The 25,386-nt window shown below is 37.5% G+C and overlaps 11 protein-coding genes across 11 annotated transcripts; 5 read left to right on the top strand and 6 right to left on the bottom strand. All coding sequences in view use genetic code 12, as the record gives it.

Moving 5' to 3' along the window:
* Window positions 1–455: 455 nt before the first annotated feature.
* GUK1 (guanylate kinase) lies at window positions 456–1,827 on the top strand (the record flags this gene model as incomplete). The annotated part of the gene is made up of 2 exons (XM_049325262.1): window positions 456–579; window positions 1,271–1,827. 2 exons carry the CDS (start codon window positions 456–458, stop codon window positions 1,825–1,827), a joined length of 681 nt encoding a protein of 226 aa, XP_049179042.1.
* A 550-nt stretch (window positions 1,828–2,377) lies between these two features.
* KGF56_003882 (uncharacterized protein) lies at window positions 2,378–2,920 on the top strand (the record flags this gene model as incomplete). Its single annotated transcript, XM_049325261.1, has 2 exons — window positions 2,378–2,418; window positions 2,476–2,920. 2 exons carry the CDS (start codon window positions 2,378–2,380, stop codon window positions 2,918–2,920), a joined length of 486 nt encoding a protein of 161 aa, XP_049179041.1.
* Window positions 2,921–3,690: 770 nt separating this feature from the next.
* On the bottom strand, window positions 3,691–6,261 carry BUD7 (exomer complex subunit; the record flags this gene model as incomplete). The annotated part of the gene is made up of 1 exon (XM_049325260.1): window positions 3,691–6,261. The coding sequence occupies one exon, from the start codon at window positions 6,259–6,261 to the stop codon at window positions 3,691–3,693; it is 2,571 nt and encodes an 856-aa protein (XP_049179040.1).
* A 794-nt stretch (window positions 6,262–7,055) lies between these two features.
* Window positions 7,056–8,154, bottom strand: KGF56_003880 (chromatin modification protein; the record flags this gene model as incomplete). Its single annotated transcript, XM_049325259.1, has 2 exons — window positions 7,056–7,455; window positions 7,502–8,154. 2 exons carry the CDS (start codon window positions 8,152–8,154, stop codon window positions 7,056–7,058), a joined length of 1,053 nt encoding a protein of 350 aa, XP_049179039.1.
* A 115-nt stretch (window positions 8,155–8,269) lies between these two features.
* On the top strand, window positions 8,270–9,247 carry KGF56_003879 (thiamine diphosphokinase; the record flags this gene model as incomplete). Its single annotated transcript, XM_049325258.1, has 1 exon — window positions 8,270–9,247. One exon carries the CDS (start codon window positions 8,270–8,272, stop codon window positions 9,245–9,247), a length of 978 nt encoding a protein of 325 aa, XP_049179038.1.
* A 1,221-nt stretch (window positions 9,248–10,468) lies between these two features.
* HAM1 (nucleoside triphosphate pyrophosphohydrolase) lies at window positions 10,469–11,071 on the top strand (the record flags this gene model as incomplete). The annotated part of the gene is made up of 1 exon (XM_049325257.1): window positions 10,469–11,071. The coding sequence occupies one exon, from the start codon at window positions 10,469–10,471 to the stop codon at window positions 11,069–11,071; it is 603 nt and encodes a 200-aa protein (XP_049179037.1).
* Window positions 11,072–11,289: 218 nt separating this feature from the next.
* Window positions 11,290–11,904, bottom strand: KGF56_003877 (uncharacterized protein; the record flags this gene model as incomplete). The annotated part of the gene is made up of 1 exon (XM_049325256.1): window positions 11,290–11,904. The coding sequence occupies one exon, from the start codon at window positions 11,902–11,904 to the stop codon at window positions 11,290–11,292; it is 615 nt and encodes a 204-aa protein (XP_049179036.1).
* A 635-nt stretch (window positions 11,905–12,539) lies between these two features.
* On the bottom strand, window positions 12,540–15,593 carry KGF56_003876 (uncharacterized protein; the record flags this gene model as incomplete). The annotated part of the gene is made up of 1 exon (XM_049325255.1): window positions 12,540–15,593. The coding sequence occupies one exon, from the start codon at window positions 15,591–15,593 to the stop codon at window positions 12,540–12,542; it is 3,054 nt and encodes a 1,017-aa protein (XP_049179035.1).
* A 3,893-nt stretch (window positions 15,594–19,486) lies between these two features.
* On the top strand, window positions 19,487–19,747 carry PGA56 (Pga56p; the record flags this gene model as incomplete). The annotated part of the gene is made up of 1 exon (XM_049325254.1): window positions 19,487–19,747. One exon carries the CDS (start codon window positions 19,487–19,489, stop codon window positions 19,745–19,747), a length of 261 nt encoding a protein of 86 aa, XP_049179034.1.
* A 1,755-nt stretch (window positions 19,748–21,502) lies between these two features.
* On the bottom strand, window positions 21,503–22,876 carry KGF56_003874 (rRNA-processing FCF1 family protein; the record flags this gene model as incomplete). The annotated part of the gene is made up of 2 exons (XM_049325253.1): window positions 21,503–22,141; window positions 22,289–22,876. The coding sequence occupies 2 exons, from the start codon at window positions 22,874–22,876 to the stop codon at window positions 21,503–21,505; spliced, it is 1,227 nt and encodes a 408-aa protein (XP_049179033.1).
* A 297-nt stretch (window positions 22,877–23,173) lies between these two features.
* On the bottom strand, window positions 23,174–24,832 carry KGF56_003873 (uncharacterized protein; the record flags this gene model as incomplete). The annotated part of the gene is made up of 1 exon (XM_049325251.1): window positions 23,174–24,832. One exon carries the CDS (start codon window positions 24,830–24,832, stop codon window positions 23,174–23,176), a length of 1,659 nt encoding a protein of 552 aa, XP_049179032.1.
* Between the last annotated feature and the right edge of the window lie 554 nt (window positions 24,833–25,386).

Below are 25,386 nucleotides of genomic sequence, written 5' to 3'. Positions count from 1 at the left end.
CTCTTTCCCTCTAACAAACAACAGCTATGGGATATATCACTGGTTTATTGGTTTATTGGTTACCTTTACAAGAGTAATGACTTTAGCTAATGCTTTTTTTTTTTTCATGGAAATGGACACGACTGGTCGACACGGCGGACATCAAGCATCGACCGCCGTCACGACCAATCTAATCCAATTTCGGTCGACAAAATTTATTTGGGGCGAGCCAAACCTCTTTTGGCATTATTATCAACATGGCAAGCGACACTATCGAGCAGAGCGAGATAGTGGAGAGAGACTAGATGAGTGAAACGAGTCTAGTCGATAGTAAATAGATCAACACTAGCTGCCACCGACACTAGCTGCTAGTAAGTATACACTAGCTGCCACCGACACTAGCTGCCAGTACATATGCACTAGCTGCCACCGACACTAGTGCCGATAGTGTCACTAGTCAATAGTGTCACTAGTCAATGGTGCTCCACTATCTCGCTTCGCTCGATAGTGTCGATAGTGTCGATAGTGTCACTAGTCAATGGTGCTCCACTATCTCGCTTCGCTCGATAGTGTCGATAGTGTCGATAGTGTCGGCTGCCAGTACGTATACACTGACATATATTACATATATATAGAAGTTAAAGTTATTAAATAGAGTCATTTACCAGTTAGTTATGTCTACCTTATCCTGAAAATATCAACATTGTTATATTTTTATCAGTAAAGGCAACCCATGAACCCATCTCTGTTGGAGTATGCATGGGTACCAAACCTACAACTACTATTGAAGCAATTAAACCTATAAGTGCTGCTCCACTAGCAAGCAAAACGAGCTAGTGTCAAACCCGTCGGTGCTGCTCCACTAGCGAGGAAAACGAGCTAGTGTCGATAGTGTTGTTACAAGCTATTCAGTGCAGTTCCACTAGCTCGCTTTGCTCACTAGTGTGAAATCTGTCAGTGCCGTTCCACTAGCTCGCTTTGCTCACTAGTGTGAAATCTGTCAGTGCCGTTCCACTAGCTCGCTTTGCTCACTAGTGTGAAATCTGTCAGTGCCGTTCCACTAGCTCGCTTTGCTCACTAGTGTGAAATCTGTCAGTGCCGTTCCACTAGCTCGCTTTGCTCGCTAGTGGAACAGAAAAAAAAGTTTTTCACTATAGAGTTGAGATGTTTTGTATATCTAGAATTTTTCATTTATAGTTGAGTTGGGCGTAACTCTTTTCTTGGTGTTTAAGCGCTAGGTAAATTTTTGTGAGTAAGATGTCGAATGCTGCTGGAGCTAATGGCGGTTTAGAAAAAAGACCTGTAGTTATCTCTGGACCTTCAGGGACTGGAAAATCTACCCTTTTGAAAAAACTATTTAATGAGTATCCTCAAGAGTTTGGATTTTCCATATCCAATACTACGAGACAGCCACGAGTTGGTGAAGTTGACGGTAAGGATTACCATTTCACCACGGTTGAACAATTCAAAAAACTTATCGAAGAAGGTAAGTTTATTGAATGGGCTCAATTTTCTGGAAATTATTATGGAACTAGTATAAAAGCTGTTGAAGATGTGCTCAAACAGGGCAAAATATGCATTTTGGACATTGATATGCAAGGTGTCAAGGCAGTTAAACAAACAAAATTAAATGCAAGGTATTTATTTATAAGTCCGCCCTCAATCGAAATACTACGTAGCCGATTAGATGGAAGAGGCACTGAAACCGAAGACAGTTTGGCAAAGAGAATTGCTGCTGCTGCTAGCGAAATGGAATATGCCAATAGCGGAGCTCATGATAAAATTATTGTCAATGATGATTTGGAGAGTGCGTATAATGAGATGAAGCAGTTTATATTGCAAGAATAAAGAAATTAATAAGCGACACTATCGAGCGACACTATCGAGCGACACTATCGAGCGACACTATCGAGCGGAGCGAGATAGTGGAGCAACACTCAGTAGCTTGTTACAACACTCAACACTCAGCACTCAGTAGCTTGTTACAACACTCAACACTCAGCACTCAGTAGCTTGTTACAACACTCAACACTCAGCACTCAGTAGCTTGTTACAACACTCAACACTCAGCACTCAGTAGCTTGTTACAACACTCAACACTCAGTAGCTTGTAACAACACTCAACACTGAGTAGCTTGTTACAACACTATCTCGCTCTGCTCGATAGTGTTGCTTTCGATAGTCGTTTTTTAATAGCTCCATTTTCCAAGCGAGCAAATTATCATCGCTTTAATTCTATGCATAGTTAAAGATCAACTAACAAAATATATAAATTAAATCTTAAACGCTTTCTAATATTAAGCTTCACTCACCAGTTACAAACAAGTAAGAGCTCGTGTTTCAAGCTTTATCTCTTAACTTTCCAAGTATTGTCCTATACTCGTTTCACTACAAAAAAATGAGCATGAATCTCCCTTCCTCGCTCTCATTTGGCGAAGAGTATGTTATTAAAGGCAATGTATACAAGTCAGTAAACCACTAACGATTCTTATCAAGAGAGCCTGATCTTTTGCAAAAGATGTGGCAAAAGTCGAAACAGCAACCACTCGTACCTATTGGCTCCATACTTACCGCAGGTGCAGTGGTAATGGCTGCTCGATCAATGAAGAGAGGTGAGAAATTAAAGACTCAAAAATACTTTAGATATAGGATTGCGTTTCAATTAGCAACGTTAGTAGCACTCGTAGTCGGTGGTATGACCTTAGGGTCATCCCATTTGGAAAAGAAAAAGACCCGCGAGGAAAAACTAAAGGAAAAGGCCAAGGTTCGTGAAAAGTTATGGGTCGAAGAATTGGAAAGAAGAGATGCTATTATCCAAGCAAGAAAACAGAGGTTGGAAGAATCCAGAAAAGAGTTGAGAGAATTGGCAAAGCAAGGCTTTGACAATGAAGGTGAAAAATCGAAAGCTATTGAAAATAAGGCTTCTCCCGAGGAAAAGTAATGGCCCACATCAGCAAGCAACTCCTTTAGTTAACAACTTTTTTGCTTGAAAACTCTTTTGCTTGACAATTCTTTTGCCTGAAAACTCTTTTGATTGACAATTCTTTTAGCTTTTATTTATGTATATAGCAGAAATACGATAACGACGACATTTTCTAGTTTTATTCAAACTGTTGATATTTTCCTTTATTTTTACATTGCTTCTAAATCAATGCCTAGGCCAATAGGTCCATATGTGCCACCCACACCGTTGTCCACTCTCTATTCAATGTTTTATCTTGTAGAAATCCTTTCCCGAATACCTTTCACGCTCAGCACTTGAAAGCATAGGAAAAGAACTAATTCTCTTCTTTTCATCATTTAAAGATTTATCAAGATGCTGAGAAAACATCCCTAATCTTTCCGACGCAGACATTATAACCAATGAAGCCCAAAAAAAGAGTCCAGAGCAAAAGAGAAGAAGAAGAAGAAGAAGAAGAAGAAGAAGAAGAAGAAGTAGAGTAATATCAATTTGTAGTTATTTTAGCATCTTCTTTGAAGAGGGATCTTCTCTAGGTAAATGAAAAATTACGGCATCTCTCGTGATCTATAACTAAATTGTTTTTTGTTTTTTTTCCTTCACGACGAAACTAAAAATGATGCTTTAGAACTGATGATTGGTTAAGAGGAGTTTTCTTGTAGAATTCATATATTGTAAAGAGTGTCAAAAAAGTGTTTAAAGTGTCGAATTAGTAATCTTATCTTTTCTCTCAAGTGTTTTAAGTAATGACGTTAATCGGCGTTGCTTAGATTGTATAATTTGATATAGTCATCATTCAAGTCTTTCATCATTTCAACTACTCCATGGTTGCCAATTAATTCATTCTTGTCTCTATGGGACTCTTTAACTGGACTAGAACCAAACCCACCACTATGTCCTGGTAATTTGCTCTCGTTATATAACGCTTTAATAGAACTCTCCAATCTTAAGGATCCTTCCCATGAGACTAAGTCACTTAGACATAATAGCAAATAAGGTGAAAAATCACAATACCATCGATGGTTCCAAACTAGTAATTTGACTATACTTTCTAAAATCTTTTCATTTAACCGACTCATCATCTTGGAATAATTTTGTACAAAATTGCCACTCGCCAGCAGTTGCTGCAACAGCTGCTGCAGCTGCAGTGGTTGTTGTTGTTGTTGTTGTTGTTGTTGTTGTTGTTGAGTGTTTCTCGTTAATAGCTTATTCCGTTCTTTCAAATAATACTTTAACATCTCATTCTGTGATTTTGCAGAAAATCTTCCACTCAATGCATTAGCAAAAGCAACTGACCCTTCCTTGTAGTGCTTCAATCTGTATGCAATAGAACCAAGAATCTCCCATTCTAAAGTAGTCTTTTTATACTCCATTTGTTGAGCCTGGAAATGTAAAGATTCTGCTTGCCACATAGTATAAACTCTCAAATCTTCATATAATAACATGAACAAATTATCTAACCATCTTTCACATAACCGTTTCTTTCGAAATTCATCTTCGTAGTTGAAGGACTCCTGTGAACTGGTGTCACCCTTGTTGTCAGAAATGGGGGCAGCATCAGTAGCAGTAGCAGCATCAGTAGCAGTAGCAGCATCAGTAGCAGTAGCAGCATCAGTAGCAGTAGCAGCATCAGTAGCAGTAGCAGCATCAGTAGCAGTAGCAGCATCAGTAGCAGTAGCAGCATCAGTAGCAGCATCATTAGCAGTAGCAGCATCAGTAGCAGTAGCAGCATCAGCAGCATCCACTACTGAATCATCTGGAATGGAACCACCACTACCATCAGTTACTTCTCTTGGAGATTTCACAGCAGTCGTTGAATCAACATCGCTCTCAGTAGTCGTAGTAGTAGCAGCAGCAGCAGCATTAGTATCTGTAGAAACATTATTCATACTAACTGTAGATTGTGTGAAATTCTTACGTAAATGACCGTTTGCACTTGCATTTGAACTCTTTTTATCCTTTCGGTACTCCTCTTCCATAACAAATACTTTTGCACGGTACTTCAACAATAACTCCCAACCTGTTTTGGCAACTATTTCAGTCAACAAATCATAAGCTTTGGCATAAGTGGATTTGAGATTTGCTGCTGGCAAATTTGCCAATTGGGGATCTAAATTCTTGTGCTCATAACTTATATCATTACTTTGCAAATTAGAAACTTCATCCATAGTGACATCCAATGGTGATGGCAAATGCAAATCCTCGTGTGATCTTATTGGCACCACTCTTTTCAATTGATACTTTTCCTTATGTGAATTCATTGGACACGAGTTCAATGTCAATAAAGCATTTTCATAGTTTCCTAATTTCGTATAACATGCAACCAATACAGACCAGGTCAAAAAGTCCGATGGCGATGACTTAACTGCTTGTTTGGCCAATTCAAGTGCCAACTCTGGTTTTTTCTTCTCCAAGCAATATTGAGCTTGCAAAACTAATGTGTTTGAGTCTCGTTTATTTTCTTGAATTCCCTTATACATGGTCTTTACCGCTTCAATCTCATCTTGTTTCAATAATTGAATCTTGGCAATGATTGATAATACACTGGGTTCGATTTTGTATAATCGATTCATAATCTCCAATCCTTGGTCGTAACTTTGAGTCAACTGTATAACCTTAATAAACCCATCTACAAGATAGTTGTTGATCAAAGTAGGCTGAGGTATATCAACGTTGCACCCCAACTTTGTGCCTTGAAAGAACAACTCTTCAAATGCATTTAAAAAATTATTTAATAATTCCTTTGAAGCGGTTCCATTATTGAATGGATTAACCTTTCTAATTTCAACAACACCACCGACTTTGTTGACATCATCGCCATCTTCACTTTCCAACACACAACGTATAATCGATGTACAAAAAGTTTCCATCCAAAATTTCTCCAATTGTTCCTCATTGACCTTGTTCTGGATCATTTTCCCGTCTTGATTCAATATCTGAATCTCAAATTTGCCCGGTATATGAACGGTTACTCTCATATCAACTTTACTAAAAGCATTAAAGGTGCAATAGGTCAACTGAGGTACTTTCCAGTGCTTTTTTTCACCAAACCAATACTGCAGTTTCGAAGTCATCAAATTAGCCAAACTTTGCAAATGAGCAGCAATCAGCGCTATGGATGAGGTATCAACCCCTGTAAAGTACAAAAATGTACCAATTTCTCCATGTTCTCTTTTAGAGTTTATCGAATGCTTATAAATGTTACATACATCTGGTGGTCCCAATTCAACAAATTGTTGTAAGCGAGCAGTACGCTCTACTAAACAAGCACCAGGGTACTCCTCCTTCACCTCAGGAATCAATCCTAGCGTCGTAGGGAGCATCTTCCAATAAATTGAAAATAGCAAACACGATACCTTATTAAGTTATTCGTTATTAATACAAGTGGAAAAAAAAAAAAAAAGAATGAAAAGAAATTGAAGTTGAAATTTTTCAATGCGTTTTCAATTTTATGTTGAATTTTTTAAAGAGCTCGTTTAACTGGGGAGGCATAGTAACCAGGGCGACACTATCGAGTGACACTATCGAGCGACACTATCGAGCGACACTATCGAGCGACACTATCGAGCGACACTATCGAGCGACACTATCGAGCGACACTATCGAGCGACACTATCGAGCGACACTATCGAGCGGAGCGAGATAGTGGAGCAGTATTTAATAGCATCCCTATCGAGAGCAATACAGTGGAGCACACTGACTGTCACCGATACTAGCTGTCACCAACACTATCTCACTCTGTCACCAACACTATCTCACTCTGTCACCAACACTATCTCACTCTGCCACCAACACTATCTCACTCCGCCACCAACACTATCTCACTCTGCCACCAACACTATACCACTCTGCCGCCAACACTATCTCACTCTGCCACTAACACTATCTCACTCTGCCACTAACACTATCTCACTCTGCCACTAACACTATCTCACTCTGCCACTAACACTAAGAGATGAGAATTATCGAGCGACGCTATCGACCGACACTATCGACCGGAGCGAGATAGTGGAGCAGCATTTAATAGCATCCCTATCGAGAGCGAGATAGTGGAGCACACTGACTTTCACCGACACTAGCTGCCACCAACACTATCTCACTCTGCCACCAACACTATCTACTCTGCCGCCAACACTACCTCGCTCTGCTCGATGATACTATCACGCTCTGCCACCAACACTACCTCGCTCTGCTCGATGATACTATCACGCTCTGCCACTAACACTACCTCGCTCTGCTCGATGATACTATCACGCTCTGCCACCAACACTACCTCGCTCTGCTCGATGATACTATCACGCTCTGCCACTAACACTACCTCGCTCTGCTCGATGATACTATCACGCTCTGCCACCAACACTACCTCGCTCTGCTCGATGATACTATCACGCTCTGCCACTAACACTACCTCGCTCTGCTCGATGATACTATCACGCTCTGCCACCAACACTACCTCGCTCTGCTCGATGATACTATCACGCTCTGCCACTAACACTACCTCGCTCTGCTCGATGATACTATCACGCTCTGCCACCAACACTACCTCGCTCTGCTCGATGATACTATCTCGCTCCGCTCGATAGTGTCGTCGATAGTGTCGTCGATAGTGTCGTTTTAATCTTCTTCTTTTGCTGTCCACTATCTTCCTTTAAACTTTCTTCAGGCTCATCATATATACTACTCCAGTTCTTTGCCGTTAAACAATACTTTTCTGGAGGTAAATTTAACCCCCATTTAGGTATAACTGGAGGTAAAGGTTTTGAGTTTCTTTCTTGAGCCAACTCCAACATCAATTCCTTTGGAGGAACAGGTTTGAACTGATAATTGCTTCTAGCAGTAATCGCTAATCGGATATCATCTGTATTTACTGTTGCGTTTGTCGCTGAAGGATTAACCCCTGGTGGTTTGGCATGATCATTATATATAAGAGCATCTTTCAAAATCAGTTTGGTATATCTATGAGCAAAATCCATTAGCTGGAGCGGAACATGGTCTTGATAATTCTGTATACCTTGAGTTGCAAAGATGAGATGAAGTAATCGCACATCTCTTGGAACTATAGCCTCTTTCTTTTCTATTTGTGTTGTTGCATTACTAGCCGACACTGCGGCATTTGAGTGCGTTCCAGCAAATGTACCATTGTTACCCGATATCGTCGTCGGTTTAACAGGAGTAGAAGCTGCACCAGCACCAGCATTAGCTCCAAGTCCGCTCATTGTCTATGATGAATATCTCAAAGCAATTTCTTACGGGTTAACTTTTTTTTTTTTTTTTTTGTTTTTTTGTTTTATTGCAAAACGGGCCTTCATTTTCATAGTAGATGGGATTGATATGTCAAGAGAAGAGGAATTGAAGAAGGAAGTTACGGTACAGCCGAACTCGCTAGTAATTGAGCGTCCCAAAAACGGGGAGGAGAAAACGGACTCTTTTTCTTGTTCATATCGGTTAATTGAGCCATTTTCATATTTATCGCACGATGGTAATCAGAATAGAGCCCTCTTAATTTTAAATCAAGAAATTGATCTTGATTTGATACCTTTATGGGAACTATCCAGTATTGTTGTTTGTGCAGACGGTGCTGCGAATCGGCTTTATGAATACTTTGCAAACAAACCCAACTTGACCAAGGATACATGCGCTCAATTGCAAAGCAAATATATACCAAACTACATTGTAGGGGACTTTGATTCGATCGATAAGGAAATAGCCCAATTTTACAAATCTCAGGGAGCTCATTTAATCGAGCAAAGCAGCGAGTATATTAATGATTTTTCCAAAGCAATACTTTGTATTCAATTGCATTTTCAATTTCTTGCCAATGGCGAGGCATGGCCTGATAATATTGAAGTTGAAAATGGATTATCACAAATTTGGGAAACGAAATTTTCCAATTTGAGTAGTATTCCCATAAAGGTCAATACACTTTCAGCTATAGGAGGAAGATTTGACCAAACAATACAATCCATTAATCAACTATACATTTTACATCAAACAGCAAAGAATTTAGAAATTTTCTTTCATACACATAACGATATTATATTCTTACTATACAAGGGGGTCAATTACGTGGCATACCCATCAAAGACCACATTTAGTCGAATGGGGGACAAAATCCCACCAACGTGTGGATTATTACCATTAAGTAATAAACCAATTATTCTTTCTAGTCATGGTTTGAAATATGATGTGAAACATTGGAAAACGCAAATGATGGGATATGTAAGTTCGTCAAACCGGATCGTTGGAGAAACAGGATTCATCGTTGAATGTTCCGATGACATTGTAATGAATATAGAAGTAGACTTTTAGAAATCTAACATATTGTGGAAAATGTACCCCCTGCCCTTCCCCCTCTTCCTGTAACTCGGTAGTGACACTGATGACGCTGATGACGCTGATGATGATGATGATGATGATGATGATCTACCATATCTGTCCACATATGGTAGCTCGTCCAATAAATCATTGCAGATTTTTCACAATTTTTTTTTTTGTTCACTAAGAATACACATTTACTCTTTATGGCATTGTATTCACCCTTTATGGCCATAACCCTTTGAGATACTGCTTGGTGGGTAGAGTTATGATGATTAAAAGTATTTTGACATATTCCAATAGGGGAATCAGTACAAGTCTAAGAGCTATTACACGCAACGCATCATCCCATATACCTCATAACTTTAGCACATCCTATATACCTCATAACTTTAGCACATCCTATATACCTCATAACTTTAGCACATCCTATATACCTCATAACTTTAGCACATCCTATATACCTCATAACTTTAGCACATCCTATGTACCTCATATAAACTTTAGCAGGATATCGCGACCACCATCAATGTTTCTTATAAAACCTTCTTCCATAATGTTGCCTTCAGTTGAAAGGTCAAGGCTGTTTACTTTTGATCTCGTAAAGAATTGCGATATTGAGGAAACCAGCGAGATACAGGCCGATTCGGTTTTGCGTAAAAGGAGATTGAAAATGAAGAAACACAAACATAAGAAAAGAAGAAAAGCTCAAAGGGCATTGAGAAGGAGATTAGGTAAATAAGCACACTGAACGACACTATCTCGCTCTGCTCGATAATGTATTCATTTGTGGTAAACTTTTTGACTTTGTTATGGTCATATACTGTATATAATATTTTGATTTCTCCATAGTTTATTCAAAATTTTCTTTGTCAATGCAATTGAAACTTTTCCTGAAGGGTTATTTGTACTCTTTTATGGGGTTCTCTTACTATCGAGTGGTGCACACTGACTGTCACTGACTGTCACTGACTGTCACTGACATGGGGTTTTTAATGGGCTCTCTTATTATCTCGCTTTGCTCCCTAGTGGAGCAGCACTGATTGTCACTGACATGGGCTCTTCAATGGGCTCTTCAATGGGCTCTCTTGTCCTTTGCACCCAGGAGTAACGACTCCTTACAAAACCAGTGGTTAATTTTATTTCCTTTTTTTTTCAAATTTTTCAATTCTCTTTTCCGCCATTACAGGGGGGGACTACTTTTATAGAGTTACAATGTCAACTATTACATTCGTCACGGGGAATGCAAATAAATTGAAGGAAGTGTTGGCGATTTTATCGACTTGCTCTGAATCTGATGAAAATGGCAAGAATCTCAATAACAAGGTAGGTAAATTCACGATAGTTAATAAATCCATTGATCTCGATGAAATACAAGGAACAATAGAACAAGTGACGATAAATAAAGCACAAACAGCGGCAAAGGCCATAGACGGACCCGTGCTAGTTGAGGATACGTGTTTGACATTCGATGCATATAATCAAACCCTCCCTGGCCCTTATGTAAAATGGTTTGTTCAAGCTATAGGATTGGATGGGTTGGTTAAAATGTTACTCGGATATGAGGATAAACGAGCAAGTGCTATATGTACGTTTGGATATTGTGAAGGACCGGGGAAAGAAGTGGTGATTTTCCAAGGAATAACTCGTGGTCAAATTGTAGATAGCAGAGGTCCAACTAATTTTGGTTGGGATTCAATTTTCCAGCCTCAAGGATTTAATGAGACTTATGCTGAAATGGAGAAAAAGGTAAAGAACTCAATAAGTCATAGATACAAAGCCTTGGATAAAGTAAGAGACTACTTACTATCCCTTTAAAAAGACAATTGTCTAGATATTTTCTCTTTGAATAGACAATTGCTGATTATCTCGTTAAACAGTAATTGCCGATTCTCTTTAAACAAATAATTACCTATAATCAAATGACATGCTCTATACCTCATCGCTAGAAAATGAAGAAAACTAAAAAAGAACAGGGTACTTGAGGAGATGTTAATATCTCTCGTCAACAATTGTCAACAATATTTAACTCTCATTTATGAAAACATCTCCTTAATCCTGGTTAGAATCCCCAGCAGCTTCTTCTTGTGGTGCTTATCACCTCTTGAGCTCACAGTGTACAAATTAACCGCCTGATCCAGATCCGAGGCCAGTCCTTGCGAAACGCGGCTTTTGGATTTCAGAATAACGTTACCAAATCCACCACGTCCTACACTAAAGCTTCTATTGGAATTCATGGCTTGTAATTCAGGAGACCGCTCATTTAACTCTTCACCATCGACATCTTGTAATTTTCTAGTCAACTGTGGATCGGTATTCTCAACCATATTGCCAAACCCACCACGACCAGTCGAAATTTTTGATGTGGTTAAATGTGGTGTATTTGAGCCTTGCGGTATCAATTTCGGAGATAATTGTTCAGAATCCGTTGAACGAATGTTTCCTGCACCACCACGGCCAGTAGAATAGTAAATTTTCTTGCCATTATTACTTGTTGTCTTTTTCAAACTACTGTCATTACCATTACCCGGTTCAAGTGGCACCGGTGACTTGTGAACTGAAAGTTGGGGCGATAAAACATTATTTTCTGAGGTCTTTTGATGATGATGGTGTATATTCCCGGCACCTCCTCTTCCCGTTGAAAACGTCATAATAAATAAAACACTAACAGTAGTTAAACTAGCAAACACTCCACTACACTCTGAATACTATCTACACGCCTAATATATCCTTATCCTACTAAATCTTTGCTTCTCATATGATAAAGAAGAGGAAAAAAAGGCCCATACTTTTTTATAGGTGGGGGCGCGGCATTGCTGATCTTTGAACAAATGGCTTTATGTATGTTGTGCTACCACGTATAAATTCATCTTTATCTCCTGTAATATGGTGTGTATGCGGGGGGGGGGGGAGAGACAAGACGTAGGATAGAAGAAAGGGCCATAAATCTAATTTTGACCAACTTTGATACAACAACTAGCTTGTTACAGCACCATCGAGCAGAGCGAGATAGTGTCTAGTAGCTTGTTACAATATCTCGCTCTGCTCGATAGTGTCTAGTAGCTTGTTGCAATATCTCGCTCTGCTTGATAGTGTCTAGTAGCTTGTTACAATATCTCGCTCTGCTCGATAGTGTCTAGTAGCTTGTTGCAATATCTCGCTCTGCTCGATAGTGCAAGTCTGGGATGACCCACATTTTTTGGTATGGTGTATTACCGATATAGGTTTAATACTTCTATCTTTTTTTTTTATTACTATTATTCTAAACACTACAATTTTATTGATCTCATGAGAGACTAAAATTTATTAGATCCAAACTTCTCTCATCATCATCATCTTCTTCTTCTTCTTCTTCTTCTTCTTCTTCTTCTTCGCCACCGCTTTGTTCGTCATCTCCGTCGTTTGAGCTTTCACATTCCTCTTCAGATTCGATTTTAGGAATTTTTTCTTGTTTAGATCCATTTTCCAAACTGGAAACGGATTTGACATTAATTTCTTCAGAATTGTACTTTCTACTTGACATATCCACTTGTTGTGCTGTTTTTAATTCCATACCAGCTACGTCTTCTAATTGCAAATCTTTTAATTGCAAATCTTCTAATTGCAAATCTTTTAATTGCACATCTTCTAATTGCACATCATCTAATGTATGTAAGAGGTCAGTGTGTTCCACTATCTCGCTCTGCTCAATAGTGTGCACATCTTCTAATTGCACTTTTTCAACTGTTTGGTTTTTATTTTTCAAATTGCGAGTTGCGAAAATATGATTTCCTCGACTCTTATATTGTAAGTAGTGATATTTTAATTGCAGTTGTTGAAACAGTTCTTTAGATGCACCAGTCATTACTTTTTCCTCGTTAGTGTGACTCTCGTTGTTATCAAAAGCTTTCTTTTCAGAAACTGAAACAACTTGTTCAGTTGAAAATTGCAATTTCTTCACTACACCATTTCCACCAGTACTGCTGTGGCGACTAATCATAAATCCGCTTGGTCGCTTTTCCTCTGGATCATTAACAATAAAATATAAAGCTCCTGTTAAATCATCAATTGCTTCCCCTTTGACATTCTTCAAGTCTCTTTGCTGCTGTTGCTGTTCATAATAACTAAAAAAGGCATGAAGGTCCTCTTGAATAATCTTTGCTTTTTCTTCTTCATCTTCGGCTTCTGATTTATTCTTATTTTTATTACTCATATAATGGTTATAATTTCTTCTTCTTAAAACATTTGCCCTGCTTAACCCAAAACTTTCACCACCACCATATACCACCCCTGGAGATGAGTCTTTAAATTCACCACCATATACCACCCCTGAAGAGGGGTCTTTAAATTCACCACCACTGCTTGTAGTAGTGGTGGTGGTGGTAGTGGTAGTGGTAGTGGTAGCTTGCTTACCCGGTTCAGTCGCTTTAGTATATACATATCCGTTATAATTATGTGAAAAACTATTCATAGTTAATCCACTTGGGCTACCATTTCCCATGATGGCTAAATTTTTTGCATCCATTTTTTGTCGATTTAAATTCTGTATATATTCAACAAGATTAATATTCAGTGACTTGGTATTGTCATGGGAGTAAAACAGGTACGTTCTTGATGGCTTTTTGATAAGTGGATTGGTTAGCATGGTTGTTGTGTTTGTCACGGGTAATACCGTAGGTGGTGCCGAAAGCGGTGTTGCGAGTTGAACTGCTGCAGTAGTTGCTGTTTGTTGTTGTTGATGGTAGTGCGGTTGCGGGTGCAAATGGGGATATGTTGTTGAATTAGCTATTGAAGTCACAGGATACTCATCTTTTTTACCAATCAGAGGAGTCTCACTACTCAAGCTTTGTTGGATAGACAGTGTTGTTGTTGTTATTGTTGTTGTTGTAGTTGTTGGTGGTGGTGGTGGTGGTAGTAGTGGCGGTAGCAGTGGCGTTGATTCCAATCGATCATCTTCCTCTAGCACCCCCAGTTTATTGAGTCTCTTCAGCAGCTTATAAAAATACTTTTGGAATTTTTGCTTTACAAGAATCCACTTTGATTCCTCATCATCATTGGTTTTTTTCAAACCATCCTCATTATCAAAGATGATCAAACTTGTTATATCATCTTTAGACTCGCTTGTCCCGATATCCTTTACCTGTTTATCATCAAATTCATCACCAGTCAACTCGATCGAGGCATGTGCACTAACTGAGGATGATACAACATTATCAACACCTGAATCAACTACACAAACCAACTTTTTCTCACTTGTTGCCTGATCATGATGATGATGGTGGTGGTGGTGGAAAATATCGGTAGGATTGGTTGCAGTGGCTGCAGCAGTAGCAGTAGCAGTAGCAGAAAAGGTAGCAGTAGCAGCAGTGGTGGTTAGTATTGTTGTGGTTGCAGCTGTACTTGTAGAAGATGTGCTTGTGGTTGTCAAAATCAAAGGTATAGTATTGGCAATAAAACTAGGTGTGAATTTCGATTCAAATGTTTTGGCTGAAGCTGATCTTTTTAACGAAGGAGAAGATGAGATAGATGATAATGATGCCAATACGTCATTTGGTTGCTTTTCCTCAAGTAGCTTAACACGGCTTGGTTGATAAGTTGATTCTTCTGAGATAACTTTTGTATGGTTATTGAGATTTCCAATTTTCGTGTCTTTTCGAAGAGAACTTGAATTAGTTGATGGCAATGCGGCACCTTCCTTTTTAAATACTTGCTCTTTGTTGATGTCCTCATCATGAAGCAGTTTCTCGTCCTCTTCCTTGACAACCCCATTTAGAATCATACTTTTTAATCGTCTGTTTCTAACTCTCTGTCCACTCGGTCTGTTTCTTGTAACCAGTTTCAACTTTCTCAGCAAGATTCTTGACGACCCCAACTGCTGCAGCAGCAGCAGTTGTCTTGTCTTGTAATTCAACAAAGTGCCCCGTTTAGAGAATTTCAATTTTTCAATTTTCACAAAACTCCCGTCCTCGTCCCTGACAACTTTTGGTAATTTAAACCGTTTAAAAGAAGATCCTGAAGAGTGAGATGGTGATAAGCATTTCAACAGTGATTTTGAAACAAACGAGTTGGCACAGGACATAGATGACGAAGATGAAGAAGGACCACTTCTTGCATCTTCCAAATCTGCATTAGAAGAGTTGACAGGTGTAGGGTTATTCAGTGGGATATAACAAATTGATGGAATTTCTCGATCTTCAAATTTTCCTGCGTCATTATTGTCACCACCAACTTGATTGAAAAAGGTCAGATTGGTACTGTATTGATTTTCCAAATATGGATTACTGTTATAATTGCGAGTCTGATGTTGCTTTACCTTAGATTCTTTCGTTAATTTATGAAGTAGTTTTTTCACTCCTGGCATAATTTTTTGGCTACTGGTGGGATGGGTGGATAAAGAGAAACAAATTAAAATTGGAAAAAGAAGAATTGAAAAGAGAGGAGAAGGACCATCGCAATATAGATTGCAAGATTGAAAATGCAGAGGAGGAATGAGCAAGAGGGGGGGAGGAGGGGGTGAAATAAAGGGGGCAAACAAAAGGATAGAGTTTGGGGTAAGTTGTTTCAACTCCATATCTTGTGTTTAAACCCTCCTTCTATATTTTTGATATGCTCATGATGATTTTCTAGAATTGGGTGCAAAAAAAAATAGAAATAAAAACAAAAAAACCTGAAAATTTGGAACATATCGATAGTGGTAGCGCTATAGGGTAAGAGATAAGAGTTGGGGTGTAGGAGGAGAACAAGAATAAGAGTAAGAGCTGGAAATCTAGTCTTGAGACAACGTAGATAGGAGGAGATAGTCATTGTCCCCCCCTATCAAGGTACTATGGTCGTTTAGTTTAGGTTCGATGCACAAGTTTCACATCTAGTTGTGAATATAGAGATTGGCTGAATTGATAAAACCTATCGAGAGGAATAACAACAGTCAAACTTTCTATCTTTGAAAAGAGCCTCAAATATGTGATTTAAAATGCCAGGGGATGTGATTTGAAATGCTAGGGGATGTGATTTGAAATGCTAGGGAATGGATTTGAAATGCCAGGGGATGTGATTTGAAATGCCAGGGGATGTGATTTGAAATGCTAGGGAATGGATTTGAAATGCTAGGGGATGTGATTTGAAATGCTAGGGGATGTGATTTGAAATGCTAGTGGATGTGATTTGAAATGCTAGGGAATGTGATTTTTACTGATATCTCACACTCTCCCCCTCCCCAAAGCGAACAACATTTTGCCTTGAGGTGAAGAGGACTATTTTTTATTGATTAGTATAGTCATTGCTACTCATATATATATATATGTGTGTGGAATAAATAATACAATACGGCAGAACAATTGTACTATTTTCTGCCACTCCCCACCCATCCCTTTCGAAAACGGCAATGACAGATCAACAGGGTCCGTCTGTCTTCTCATTGTCTCTTATAACTCATTCTGTCACCTATAGTTCTTCTAGAAACTCCTTTTCCATTTACTCTTTTATTCTTATTCCCAAGGCTTTTCTTTTTCTATACTATTTCACATAAACGCCACATTGTTTCTTCTCTACACCCGCTAAGATTGAGGGTAGTGTAATTCGCCACAGAAAATGGCATTTCTAGCGTGTACTGCCTCAGAACCAGCAATGTAAAGAATCTTTTTTTGTACGCTACGTGCTTTCTTTTTTTTCTTTTCGGGTAAATTGAACACTACCTGTCATATAGGAGTAGCATGAAATTTCGAGTTTTTGCACGACATGACTATATGATGAACTGAGATACATTTACAGTTCTATACACGGTAGATACGGAATTAAGGGGGAGAAAGAAAAGAAAATAGAAGCGGTGCCTTACCAAGGCGGTTTGTAAATATCGAGTAGAAACAAAAAAAACAACATTCTTTACCAATTGATGTGAGTTACATACAATATATTTAAGCGTTGTTCTCTGAGGGTCTAAAATACACCTTTTCTCAACTGCATTTTCCAAAATGGTAGAAAATCTGTCATTTTTAAGAAAGAGAGAGAAAAAATAAAAAGAACTTGTTATACAGCAAGAAGAAAATAGAACAATAAAATTAAGGTTAGGCACTAGTCACAGCTTATAGTTTGTACACTTCTTTTACTTCTTTTGTGGTTCCTGAAGAGAAACGAAAAAACAACAACAACAACAACAACATCAACTGTGTTTAAAAATCGTCTTTCGTGTGTGTGTGTTTGGAGGGGGGGAGGGGAGGCGGGAGAGCGGAAGTGGCACGTTTGAGTAATACATAATTGTTTATACAATTGGGATTTAACGAGCTGCAACTCGTCATCATCTGAGTAAACAATATTTTGTAAATCCTTGTATCACTTCATATTGTTATTGTAGGTTGTTCTTTTTTTAATTTTGAGTATGATACTCACAGTTTATCATTACATTAGAAGATCCTGTTATCTCAAACTGTAACCGTTATTTGGGGTAAAGTTGTCATTGAGGGGGTTGGAGCCTGTTGTTTGGGGTAGAGTTGTTACTTAGGGGGGGGGTCTAGCCCGCTATTCAAGTAAATGTCGTGCACGAATCTATTTTCAAACTTTGAAAGTATCTACACTACTCTTTGCAACTTTACACTACTAAGCGATTAATCTATTTTTTGTTCTTTTCTTTTTCTTTTTCTTTTCTTTTTTTTTTTGCAGTCTCATAGCATTCATTTAGGCTTTGACGATGAGTGGCTATAGGGTAGCAAATATAATCTCATTTAATAAAAGAACAGTTTATTGAAGGAGATGCTACAAATAACATATCGTTAAGGATTTATTACGAACATGTCAAATTAGTCGAAACAATTGAAAAAAATATATTATTTGGAAATTTGTGACGATATGTGACAAAATGAGATCTATAAAATATCCACACCCAATTAGATCTCAAAACCCGTGTGTGAAATGCGCGTTTTGTTTCCCTGTCAATAAATGTGAGAGACAAACCAAAAGATAATACATAAACAAAAAAAAAAAATGAATTTTACATATTTAAAAGGCTTTTAAGGTTAAAAAGCCTACTTTCACCCTCACCCCTGAAACTTTGGGGAAAGGTGACATAATGAGGGTATGGGTGGAAAGAGGAAAAGTGAAAGAAAGAAGAAACTAGGCGGAGTCCACCGATTTTAGTCAGTTACCTGCGATTTTTTTTTTCATCACTAAGTAAAGTCGTACGTTAATCCTCCATACCATATTAGCTAAAAGTATTATCTAATAAGGCGGCTAATTGTTCTTTTTTTTTTTAATAAAAAAACAACAACAACACTATAGTTTGGGATTATCTAACAATACATTCATCATTGACTCACAATATATTTAATTGCACATGGAGCAACTCCCGCGTGCAAAAACCAAAAAAAAAAAAAAAAAAAAAAAAAAAAAAAGAAAAGCGCATAGTTGAATATTTCATTTGAACTCAACTGTTGCTTTCTTTCCTCTACTGGAAGATAATTTATCCCGATTGGGACACACGACTGTATATAGACTAAGATTTACACAAATATAAACCCTACCGGCATATAAAATGATTCTAAATATAAAAACTTTCCGCGTATGCTATATTGGCAATAGCACCACCAGCAGCAGCACCAGTGGTAGTGGCAGTGGCAGCAATAGTGACAACAAAAAGGGCTTTTTTGCAAGAGCCAAACGGGGGGCTGATTGACACAAGACAATTTGGTAATCACATTGAGATGTAAGCGCCTCCCTTTTTTTTTTTTATACTTTGTGTGTAAAATATAAAATTTAACCAAATGCGGAAATGTTTGCTAAATATTTACTATCCAGCTAAGCCATATAGCATGTCATGGTGTGTGAGGCACATCAAGGCTATACGAAGCCATAGTGTGATCCTAGCCAAATTTTTAAGGCACTAAGGCATGATGAATATATTTGCATTGTTCCGTGTTCTGTGGGTTTTTTTTTTTTTTGGTGACGCAAAGAGTTCTTATTTCTTTTTTTTTTTTTTTTTTTTTTTCACCCATTTTTTCCGCAAGTTTCTTTTTAAGTTTGCGAGTAATATCAAGATAGCAAGAAATTGATTTAATTTATGTACAAAAGGTGAATTTTTGGGGGAGAGGGGTGTTGTTCAAACAAACTGAGCCATTTTGATGTCAGAAATGTATAAATACTATGCAAATTTTCATTAAAAATGTAAACTAAAGATTTCTTCTTTTTCTCTTTTTTATTCTTTTTTGTATTGCTGTATTTACACAACAACCACAGGAATTAGAAATATTATTTGTATTTTAGGAAAAAATGAAATTCACTACAGTCATTGCTTCATTAGCTTTAGTTGGTTCAATCCAAGCTAAATTCCACAACGACACCGGCGCTGCCGTAGCTGGAAGTGATAAGAAGAACTCCACAGGTGGTGCTGTTGCCGGTAGTGACAAGAAGAACGCTACTGGTGCTGGTAACTCATCAGGTGGTGCTTCTGGTAACGCAGGTGCCATTGCTAACGCTAACATCTATGGTGGTGCTGCTGTTGTTGCCGCTGCTATTGCTTTATTATACTAAGGATATAAAAATGACCCATCATTAATTTTTAAATCAATCTACATTAATTACAATTTACACATCTACACATTTTAAGTCATTATTAATTTGAAGAATTTTTTTTTCCATAGTTCAGATTAGGAGTTAATGTTATAAAAGAATATTTTCCTTTTTGTATTATAAAGTTATCTAACTAGAGCCATTTCTACAAGTTTATACTAGGGGCCAACTTATTATTAAATGCAGCATCACTATACACTCACTATCCAGATTTCACACTGTGAATCAATTTCCTTTTTTTATTAAAATTTTTTTTTTCAACAAGTTCATGCTTACCTAGGTTAAAAAGTTGAGAGCTGTGTTGAGTTCTGGCTCTATTAACTTAATATAATTTTTTTTTTTGAGTCGGGTATATTATATAGATTTTGTTTTTAAAAAGCTTTTTTTTTTCAGTGAATCTGGTTTTGATATGTTGTGAAGCATTTATTGTATATCACCCTTAGTCTTTTGCTTCTAGGCTCACCTCTATAGCCTCTCAACTGAATAATGGCCAATTGTTATTAATGTATTGCAAAGGTGGCGCGGAAGATCTGGCAAACTAATTAATATAAACAGAAAAATTGCATTACAAATTAAATCGGAAAAAAGAAAATAGATTTCCGTTTATGGTTATGCAAAAAATACTTTGCTTGATGACGAAATGCTAATGATGGTGAGAACATAATTGGCGTGCACTGTCTCAATTGATCAATTGAAGCAAGGCTGTTATATAGTCTCAATTGATCAATTACAACAAACTGTTATACAGTCTCAATTGATCAATTGAAGCAAGACTGTTTTGATAGGGGACCTTATTACTAAGCGGACTTTTTGTGTCAATAAAAATTTTTTTGTTCCACTAAGTGGCTTTACTCTTTATAAGGGGCCCAGTGTTGCTACAAAGTGTTAAGGCCAGGCAATAATATTAATAGAATCTATAGTAAGCACTTGATATCATATACAATTAATAAGCTAATATTGGCTTTCGTAGGTAACAAGCGACACTATCGAGCAGAGCGACACTATCGAGCAGAGCGACACTATCGAGCAGAGCGAGATAGTGTTGTAACAAGCTACTGAGTGTTGGTGGCAGCTAGTCAGTGTTGTAACAAGCTACTGAGTGTAGGTGGCAGCTAGTCAGTGTTGTAACAAGCTACTGAGTGTAGGTGGCAGCTAGTCAGTGTTGTAACAAGCTACTGAGTGTAGGTGGCAGCTAGTCAGTGTTGTAACAAGCTACTGAGTGTAGGTGGCAGCTAGTCAGTGTTGTAACAAGCTACTGAGTGTAGGTGGCAGCTAGTCAGTGTTGTAACAAGCTACTGAGTGTAGGTGGCAGCTAGTCAGTGTTGTAACAAGCTACTGAGTGTAGGTGGCAGCTAGTCAGTGTTGTAACAAGCTACTGAGTGTAGGTGGCAGCTAGTCAGTGTTGTAACAAGCTACTGAGTGTAGGTGGCAGCTAGTCAGTGTTGTAACAAGCTACTGAGTGTAGGTGGCAGCTAGTCAGTGTTGTAACAAGCTACTGAGTGTAGGTGGCAGCTAGTCAGTGTTGTAACAAGCTACTGAGTGTAGGTGGCAGCTAGTCAGTGTTGTAACAAGCTACTGAGTGTAGGTGGCAGCTAGTCAGTTTTGTTCCACTATCTCGCTCTGCTCGATAGTGTCGCTCGATAGTGTCGCTCGATAGTGTCGCTCGATACTGTCGCTCGATACTGTCGCTCGATACTGTCACTCTTTCTAGCCTTATTAATCTAAAATGGATGAACAAATAGTAGACTCAAATTCCTCTTCGGGATTGAAAATATCCATCAATTTTTTGCTAATTTCATTAATAGCATTGACATTACTATCATCGACTGGACCAGCAGTACAACCTCCTGCTTCATCAACTCTTTTCCTCTTCCCCTCTTTATTATGCTTTTTCATTAAAGTAACTGACCCTCTTTTAATTCGTTTAGCTGCGTCCATTTCAATATCACTCATAATCATTAAAATACCTTCATTCATACTATACTTGAAAATATTCATCTCATTGTTCTTTTGAATTAATAGCTCGTAGACTTTGTTGTACTGACATAGTAACGTATAATACTCATTGGTGAGAATACATCCATCTTGATGAGGTATTGAACTATTGTTGCCCTTGTAATTATTATAATCAAGTGTACTAATTGAAGGTCGATTCGACGATAACGATATTTGATATGATGCAGGAATTGGGATATTTCTAAACTGATCTAACTTCTGAAGAAGATTTCTCAATTTCTGGATAATAGACTCATGAAATTCATGGGGGGGGATTGGCTCAACCGAATTTGGTAAATCCGTTGTGACGTGCCCATTTCCAATACCAGCGCCATTTCGTAACCTGCTCAAAGATCTCTTCTCATACATCTTGCCATTAGAATATCCCAAAAAAGAAATTTGAAAGGAGGAACCAAAAAAAAAAAAAAAAGGAATAAAAAAAAGTCAACTGTGGACTATCCTTTCTATAGCCCTCCACCCCCACCCACACAGCTGTTTTCAAAAGACATCGGGCAATCGTTCAACAACGTAAGAATGCAGACCTACACTCAACAATGGTACTCCTGGAACTTTCCTAATCCTTCTCTTTAGATCTGCGTCATTGGTTGCAACAATATAACATTTATGTTGCATAACTCGATTTACTAAACAATCATCAGCATATGTTCCAGAATGAGAACAGCTTAGTCTTTGAATCCTAGGGTCCTTAGCTAGTTTCAAAGCTATTCTATATTTACTACCTAATTTCTCAAGTTCCGCCATAACACAATCTGTAATTATTGGTATACATTTGGCCATCAAACAGTCCATGAGTCCTCTTATTATATCGATTTTCTTTTGAATACTGAAATTGATGAAATTCGTGTCAATTAATACTTGGTAAGGGGGTCGTATAGCCTCGTTAAATTTGAAGAATAGTCCAGAAGACACTTGTGGAATATGTTTGGTCAACTCAAGGTCATCATCCTTTTTGGAAGAGAAGCTATTGATACTGGATTTCTGGTTCTGGTTCTGCTTCTTAGATAAACGTGGATCTTTTTGAGATAATGTACGCTTAACAGCAGCAAACTTTCTTGTCTTTTTGGCCTTTCCCATTACAATAAACCTGAAAATAACAGACTGAAATGTGATGAACTTGGAAGTGGGGTTTAAGCGTTCGTTTTGGGAATTTAACCTAACTATATCTATATCTATATATATGTAGGGTTCTTTTCATATATATATATATATATTTTTTTTTAACTGGAAAAAAATCAAGAGATGAGATGGTAGTGCATATGCTACCAAATGAATAATTATCTTCTTGCCATCTAGGCTTATTAGAGATCTCTACCAACAACCGACATATATAGATATGGCATTAATATATACTCTTTTAGTTACCGCGTTTGATCATGATCCAGCATCTTTCTGATATATCAATTGAGGTTCAAACGCCGTCTTGTCATTTTCATTTTTCTTCCAACTAATTATTCTTTTTTTTGTAAAGTCAACTTCAAACATCCTCAATTTCCTCACATACAGTTGATTTAATTTTGTAATTGCTGAATCACCAGCTACACTACTGTAGCATAACCATATACTTTTTTTCTCATTCTTGTCTACTTCTTCCGCCTCGTTTTCCTTTTTTGACATTTCTGACAAGATACAGGCGTCATTTTCGTGTTCATGACCAACTGAAACTACATGATAGCTACAATTCACGATATCATCATGATATTTTTCATTTGTTTTAGAATTCAATGGATGTCTCTCGTTATATGAACCTATGATTTTGAAAATCCCTGCTGGACGATATTGGGGCAATGGATGATGGAAGAACAAGAGTTTATAATCTAGGAAAAATTCCTTGTTGTTACAAAATCGATACAAATAATTGATTTGAGACTCATCAATGAATTGGTCTTCTGAATCTAGTACTGATAACGCAATACTTTGTTTATTCAATTCGTTAGTTATCTTGAAATTGTAGTTGGTGACCCCATGAAGACTATTCTCTATAGGCAAATAGTTTAAACAGTTGGGTAAAGTTGTTAAAAACTCCAAAATTGTTAATTTATCCTCTCGACTAAAACTCTCATCACCAAATGTGTATACAAATTTAGTACCCGTGGCAATTATGGGTTGCAAGCTTTTGAGTAAAATAGATTTGTAATCAGTAGATCGTTTGATGTCAAATAGATCTCCTGTAATAACAACAATCTCCGGTTTCTCAGCCTTGATACTTTGATCTATGAACTTTAAAGTTTTTAAATCAGAAGATTTACAATCAATTCCTTTGGAATTGCAGTTGCCCAAATCTTGTCCAAAATGTAAATCTGAAATTTGCATAATCTTATATTTCTCCAGTCGGGTTGCTATAACTTCCTTTTGTTGTTTGGTATTGTGTTTTTCATCATTAACCGAATTTTCTTGTTCAACTATATTATCTTGACTCATTAGTGATATTGATAATATCGTATGGATCAGATCATCATGTGTAAAATGTAGCGTTTTATGGTTTGCTCTCAAATCAATAAGATCATTGCTTCCAAACAATATATCAACTGATCTTAACACTTTGGTACTGTCCATTATGGGCAGCTCAATATTATTTCTTTCCAATTTTTTATAAAATTTGAAACCTCCTTTACCATTGCCAACTAATTCGTAGCCCTCCTTTTGCTCCATCACTATATCCAGTATAAATTTCGTTGCTTCTCGTATATCCTGCAATTTCGCAACTAAATAATATTCTGAATAATACATTTTCTTCTTTTCGTTGGTATTCCCACCTTTCGTTTGATGATAACTTAACGACGGGTTTAATCTAACATAACCTAACGGTATATTACATTTTATCAATTTATTACATTTGACGATATCCAAATCTGTAATAATTTGGTTTTGGGTTTTGATCAAATTCTGGAGATCTAGTTGAGATCTCAACAACTCATTCAATGTAAATGCATTTTTGTTTTTGAATATAAGATGAATCGTGCAATATGTAAATACAAGTATAAATGATATTAGTATCGTGGATACGAGTAGTTTTGTATAATGCCTATTCATCAACATTATCAGCCTCTTCCTCTTAATATCAGCTTGAGTCAGCGTCACTTATTTCTTTGGTTTACAATAATGACAATGATACCATAATCAAGCAAGACTAAAAAATGTTGATATCTCTAAGATTTCGATACCACTTATGAGGGAATAGTAGAGAATGAATACCGCGTCGTGTATGTTATATATATATATATACATATACCTATATATATATACATATACCTATATATATATACATATTATATGTACTTATATATAATTATATATCCGTATAAAGTGTTGAAGATAGTCTCCATAAGTATGGATCTTGGCGCACTTTGAATCACCAAAAAAAGGTTTACTAGTAATTACGCTTTTTTTCCGATGAGGTTAAAGCCTCGTTGTCGTCTAAGGAGGTGATGGTGGATTCACAGTTGGTTAAGCGCGCAAATCCACTAAACAAGGGTATTCATGTAGTGTAAAAACCACTTTGTGTCCAAAACATGTCGAGAGTGGTTTTTTTGTTGGTTGTCAATAACAAGTACTGATGCTAATTACAACCTTGCTGCTTACAATAC

Source organism: Candida oxycetoniae (assembly GCF_023343755.2).
Source record: "Candida oxycetoniae strain CBS 10844 chromosome Unknown scaffold10, whole genome shotgun sequence".
NCBI lineage: Eukaryota > Fungi > Ascomycota > Pichiomycetes > Serinales > Debaryomycetaceae > Lodderomyces > Lodderomyces oxycetoniae.
The sequence above is the reverse complement of the archived record's forward strand: the minus strand, read 5'-3'. Positions and strand labels throughout refer to the sequence as shown.